Source organism: Mytilus edulis, chromosome 1 (genome assembly GCF_963676685.1).
Source record: "Mytilus edulis chromosome 1, xbMytEdul2.2, whole genome shotgun sequence".
Lineage (NCBI taxonomy): Eukaryota > Metazoa > Mollusca > Bivalvia > Mytilida > Mytilidae > Mytilus > Mytilus edulis.
The window spans coordinates 80,352,015-80,359,147 of NC_092344.1; the positions used below are offsets into that span (position 1 = coordinate 80,352,015).

General features: G+C 31.8%; 1 protein-coding gene across 1 annotated transcript; it reads right to left on the minus strand.

Moving 5' to 3' along the window:
• Positions 1-5,011: 5,011 nt before the first annotated feature.
• Positions 5,012-5,677, minus strand: LOC139485363 (beta-1,3-galactosyltransferase brn-like). The gene has a single exon (XM_071269839.1). The coding sequence runs from the start codon at positions 5,675-5,677 to the stop codon at positions 5,012-5,014; it is 666 nt and encodes a 221-aa protein (XP_071125940.1).
• Positions 5,678-7,133: the final 1,456 nt, after the last annotated feature.

Genomic DNA, 7,133 nt, shown 5'->3' on the forward strand with positions numbered 1-7,133 from the left:
AACAATAAAACTATAACATGTTATCAGACTAATGATTTAACATATTTTATACAAATATTATTTGGATTGAGCCTTTAACCGACCCTTCATTCCTGAAGTCGACATCCTAATCCTGACGTCATAATAAAATTAGATTTTAGATCTTTTTGTATGACCAATTATATATCCCTGAAATATACATCTTCTTGTAAGTTCTTAAATTAATGTCCCAATAATATTGCCTTCTCTAATTGATGTATTTTTTACAGACTAACCACAATATATGTATATCTGGGTAATAATTATGTTCTAGACCATATGAGTATTTGGATCGTACGCGTATGGTGTGGCTTATACTTTGAAATTGGTAAAGTTTATTAGAAACAAATTTATAGTAAAAATCAACATAACTTGAATCTCAAATTAATTCAAAAAGTTCAATTGTATAATTGAAACTTAATATTTAAACCATTTCAAAAAAAGTCACGCTAATTTAATCTGCATTTCTCCGGTATTTAGCAAGTCACTAAGATATTAATTTAATTATACTCACTGAAATTGAAGTTATCAGAAGAAAACATTATGTGGGAAAACAACTTTTCAGAATATTTAGGAACTTACAAAAAAAATGCTCATGTAAAGGAACATGCATGAACGGAACATGTCAATGTAAAAGATATGACGTGCCTTGTGGAAGAAAAATAGGATACCGACATATAATAAACAAATATTTAATTTCAATTGTTCGATATTTACTTTATTAATCAAATTTTAATATTAACAATTTAGAAAAAAAAAGATTTTTATGAAGAAAAAAAATATTTAATCAAATGATCCCAAAACATGGATCGTACGAGTATACGTATACGGTCCAGAACGTATGCGTACGGTCCAAATACTCATATGGTCTGGAACAGTTACATATGAAATAGTCCTATATTACTCTGACGTTCAACGGCTGTTTTGCCAGACAAGCTTGGGTCGTGGGACGTCAGAGCTCGTCCCATATTAAAAAGTGGATATTTTCCCGTGCAAAATGTATGCGCTGCTTCGTTGCTTGTTTAATCTTACGCCATCGTTAGTGCAAAAATACATAAATAGAGCCTGCAAAATAACATAAGATTCTCCATAAATCCTTTGACTCGTCAACTACATTATATATTGACCACCAGGTGCATTGTTTTGTCTGTTGAAAGCTGAATATGTTTTGTTGTTATTGTAATATCAATTCAAAAATACTGGTGAAATACATATTATTGTTACGTTTATTACAAATATGTTTCTTTACTGCCGTTGAGTTTATATGTGAAGTTGTGAACCAGTTTATATTTCATTGATTGGTGAACCCATTGATTAATAACTCATCACAATCCGTGAACTTACCTTTGTTTGTTAATCGAGACTTTTTTGTTAATGTTATTGGTATATAATGTACATTAAATTTACTTACTCAATATTTGAAAGTTAATTATAGTTTAATTTATAAGAGAGGTGAACGATACTAGAGGGACATTCACACTCATAAGTCGAAATAAACTCACAACGCCATGGAACAAAAGAAAAAGACAAACAAACAAACAAACAATGCAAAAAACTAAAGCCTGAGCAACACGAACGAGAAATATTGTTTCGGACAGGTAATTTTAAGTTTGATAAATTTTAAACTCGGTTCATTAACACGTACACACAAAATAATTGCAATTATGATAGGTTATTCGTAGAAACGCTGGGCAGCAATTCATTGTTTAATTGACACAAAAAAGGAGAGGCGATACACCGAGGATCAAGTTACTTTTGTAGTCATACAGTTTGAGTTCTGCAATGATACGTGTGTCTTTCGTTAAGATGGCAAGTGATGTCATAATATTTTAACAAAGAAACAGGCCGGTAACAACCGTTGCCGGATAGTTTTTCTGCACGAGTAGTCAGGTCAAGGTCCGAGGCGATAGCCGAGAACCTTGACCTGACTACAAGTGCAGAAAAACTATTCGGCTGGTTGTTACCGGCCTGTTTCTTTTGTTACTTTTGTTTTTTATCTGACTTGTACGACGTTCCAAGAAAGAAATAATACATTTTCCAAGACTAAACATTTGAGAAACTTAGATAGCCATAAAGCAGTAAATGTAAGTTATAGTATAAACACAATTTTTTTTCATTTCCCTTCATAGGAGATTTTTTTCAAGAAAAAAATCAGGAATCTAATAATTTGATAAAAAAAAAGAACCATTTCAAGTAAAAGATGAATGTTGTACACATTTAAGACTTTGTAAAATGCAACTTCGTAATAAAGTAATACATTAAAGAAATATTTTAGTAGTAATAAAATTGATAGTAGTAAGAAGAATAACGTTTGATTTTTATGGATGAAACGGAAAGTGGGGAGGGGGGAGCTAATTCATTTTAAAATAAATAGGCTGTGATTTTTATTTTTTATGAAAAAATGCAGGATGTGCCATTCCATTCCCCCATCCCCCCCTTAAAAAAAATCGTAAAAATCGCGTGTTTGTTGCCAAATACATGAATTTAATATTAAATGGTGGGGGTTGGGGTCCTGGGGGTTAGAACAACCCTTTTTGGATGATCAATACATTTAAATGGGGACATAAAGTTGCCCCCCCCCCCTGTTTTGTCCTGGATTTGGACCTGGATCCGCCACTGCTATAAATTCGATAACAATATAAATGTATCAAAAGAATTTATTTCCTACTTCATAAGTAAATGAAATGTTTATGAAAAAAAAGGATTTTGTTTTAATATTATATATATTCAGGCATATACTTTAATTTTTTAAAAGTTCATGCTCGTCTCTAGATCTGCAAGTGTTGATCGGGAATAAACACGTGTTACATTATGATCCAATCGCAGCTTACCGCCCAAAATTGATGACATGAAGTTGGATGATTTTCTTCTGGATTTGCTGCTTATTTGGACGTGTATTACATGAACATTTTTTTGTTTATAGGATCAATCGTGCATTGGTGAGTTGATAGGGATTTTATCTTTTGTCAATAAGTCGGTGAACCAAAAAGTTCAAATCTATTTATTGAAAGTTAAAGTGCCCATGAACTCACTGATCATGCACGAGTGATTCTAATCATAAAAAGTGCCCGTGTAACAACTAAAAAGAGTCCGTGTATCATATAAAAAGAGTCCGTGTAACACCCGTTAATGTACTGTTTTTTCTATAGCTCTGCGGGGGGCAAAGTCCTGCAAGGCTTATTAAAGGTAGTAACAAAATAACCGCATCCACAAAAATCTAAACTTTTAAATGGACATTTAAGATTTATCCGAGTACTTGAGTACTAGCGAGTATCATGACCGAGTATTCGATTATTAATTTTCCGACCTTTTCACATCCCTACTTTTTGTGATTTTTTTTTATACATATGATGTTTTTTCAATAAATAATTAAATATGTGGTCGCTAAATATTGAACGCATCTATCCATTTGTATATGATATAAATGGTACAGGAGATACAGCTCATTTGGCCTCATATCCTGGCTTACATCTACAAACTGACAATGAGGGTTGTTTGAAAAAAAACATTACGGACAACAGAGATGACTTCAGCGATATTTCCTATTTCTATGTAGAAACATTCCAACAGCACCTACAAACGGCGCATGTAAAGTCTAGTTGAAATGATATTCCAGTAATTGTATGTACGGTATATAACCCAAATGTCGTAACTACACTCCTGTCCACTTTTCCACGAATGTGACCTTCCGAATTTAACTAACACTAGGTTTGAACTAACATGAGCGACAACATTGGTGCAACATCTATTTACCCTTCCAGAGAAGCTGGATATGTGACATCGAGTGTTTTGTGGGTATCGTGTTGCTTAATCGTTAGATATCTATGTTGTTGTTTGTGTACTGTAGTAAATCTTTTTTTTTCGCCATCGCGTTGTCGTTTTATTTCGACTTGTGAGTTTGAGTGTCTCTTTGGTATCATTCGTCGTCTCTCTTTTAATTATAGCGTCATTTTCATAAATTTACTATTTGCAAAAGTATGAATTTTTCGAAATACTAAGGATTTCTTATCACAGGCTTAGATTACCTTATCCGTATTTGGCACGCTTTTTGGGAATTTTGAGTCCTTATTGCTCTTCTGATTAGTGTTATGTAGATGAAACGAGCTTATGTTGTATTAATTATAAGCTATTGACACCTTTGCCAAACTTTTTTTACTCAAATCAACAAGTTTTATCGAAACTGGTTAGACACATGGCCTGTGTTTTGTTATTTATTGGTGGTCTCTATGGATAATTCCAGTAGAAATTACCTTGATTGATTACGTATAAATTCTATATCATATTATGCAAAAGCAGCATTACGACTGGAATCAAATGGTTCCAGTGCAGCTTTGTGCTTGCGTATACAATATCGATCTCTAGATGCTGCAATTTTTGTTGAATATTTTAAAGCAAAACGATAAGTTGGTGTAATTAAGATTGAAATGTTCATTCAAAAGATTGAATTCGATGCATTTCGACGTAGGTGTTTGTGTGATTGCGTTTATTTTGTTTGATTTTTATTCCAAAATAAGTCAGATATCTTTGTTTGTATAAGAAACACAACCAAAACATGTTCTTACAAAATTTCAAGTTACACTATAAAAGGAGAAGATAATACTGCATGATAAATTATATTGAAAGACATTAGTATATTATCTAGAGATATGGACAAAATTGTACAACCAACAAATACTGACATAACTGTTACAATTGATATTAATTAGAATAAATCGACCAACATTGTGTAAACATACATCGTACATATACAATATTGAGCAAAATAATAATCCAACACGCATACATTTTAATCTGACAAAGAAGTCAACAGAAAAAAACAGATCTTTTATTTTTTATCTTGTGTTGTATAGTAAAACATAATGACAATTTTAAACTTCAATTAATCACAAATAAATTAAGTTAAATATGAATGCCAGGTTACATCGAATGAAAACAGCATGATAGAAAGAAAACCCCGAAATCTAAATGCACATATACCGAGCACTGGCAAAAGTCACATTTGACTTATTTTTTTTATATTGTTCGTTGAGCTTACTAAATGCCAGTCCCTAAGTAAAGCGTACGTCGTTGCATAACCAGGAGATGATGCTGTTTTCCATAAATTAGAAGGCGATTGTTTATATGGCAAAAACTTCAGATGATGTTTCAGTTTGATATTGGCCATCAATGCTACTATTCCTAAATATACATCTTCTATTGGAACAATTTTAATGAAGGCTACTGCAATTGCTAATGCTCGTACAGTTTTAATATTTGTCAAGATAGTTCCTCCAATTAAATATGGTGGGTAATAGCTATAGGGATAGTCTTCTGGTGAAATGTAAGTTTTAGAATTTTTATTCCTGTTTGGTCTCGACAGTTCCAATTTATATCCTATCATTACTAATTCTGTAGAATCAATGGTGTTTGTTGCGAAATCGTAAATGTGTACTGGATTAACTAAACGGTCGTCATCAACAAAATGAATGAACTCCGCTTCTATATTGACATGTAATAACCATAAGAGAGAATAAATAGTTTTATAAACTAAATTATCATACTGATCTGGTATGCTAAGCTGTAAAACATCTTTATAATATTTTGACTCTTGTTGAACCAAATGATCAATGCCGTCAAGGTATCCAATAATAAATACTGTTCTGGATCGAAGAGTGGTCATGCCTCCCCAAGTTTGCCGTATAGCAATTCTTTGACCAAAGTTCAAAACATATGATTTTACAATATATATTATTTGCAATGAATCACAATTAGAAGTGTTACACATTGATTCGACAGGGTTGATTCTGTAGACGTATTTCTCATCGAAATCGTTCAATGGATTAACACTAGAACTTCCATTTTTTTCAATATCAAATACTATATTCTCTATATTAGAAATAGTAGCAGGCACTATCAAATTCGATTTGAACTGCTCAAATGATATTATTCGAATTAAAAAAGCTCCACATAATAATCCAATTAAAAATCGAAAACTGAAAAAAAAGAATAACAGCATAAAGGGATTTTATTACAAAACAGAGAAAACAATATCGTTCTCTTTTCTCAATGTCCAGCAGCAATCATTTTTAGATCACCCCTAGTTTTTGGTGGGGTTCGTGTTGTATATTCTTTAGTTTTCTATGTTGTGTCATGTGTACTATTGTTTTTCTGTTTGTCTTTTTCATTTTTAGCCATGGCGTTGTCAGTTTGTTTTAGATTTATGAGTTTGACTGTCCCTTTGGTATCTTTCGTCCCTCTTTTATAGAATATTTTGGTTAAAATATGATATTTACTACTGATACAACGTTAGATATTGCTACTACCACAAAAAATAGCGTTAAGTAAATATTTGACGGGAAAATTTTTTAAGTAAATATTTGACGGGAAAATTTTTATAGAAATGCTGAAATAAATTTTTAAAATTATATATGAAAATAAAGATTGATTCTTAAATTTTCACATTATGATAGAGAAAGAATAAAAATATAATATTCATAGGCTTAGGAAGACACAGATTATCCGAAAAACGAAACAAACTCGAAACATAAAAGTCGAACTATTCGCGAAATGTTCACGCAACTATTCGAAATTCTGCATGAACATTCTATGACGTGATATATTTCAGTTTTGGTTAACATGACTGTCTCCATTTAAAATTTGCATACATATTTCAAAAGAATATGATGTACGGAAATGTCCCATCGGAAATCTAATTTTGAAACTTGAAACATTTCAGTTCAAAAATAAAATTTTGACAGATAATTCATTAAATTGTAAGCACGATCGTTTTGTACTAAGTGTAAGCTCCCAAAATTCGAATTGAAAAATAAATTGAGCTATATATTCAATTCAAAACAATAGATTTGCAATGTCTTGTGGAAATGTCCGAGTTAAACTTTCATGCCTTCACAAAACTTTTAAGGCCACAAAAACAGATATTTGATTTCGTGAAGATTGTTTTTCGGCTTTGGTAACTATACCAATAAAAAGTACTTTTAAAGTTGAAGTTGGTACACCAAATAGCATTAAGATTACAGGGTTATCTATAAAAAAAAATACGGATTAATGGAAATGTCTTGCAAGTTTGTCCGTTATCATAATTTGACGTCGCCACAAGTGTAGTATGCTAGGGACGG

Coding starts and splice junctions, on each gene's coding strand:
- LOC139485363 (XM_071269839.1), bottom strand. CDS start 5,677: ATGACCACTCTTCGATCCAGAACAGTATTTATTATTGGATACCTTGAC.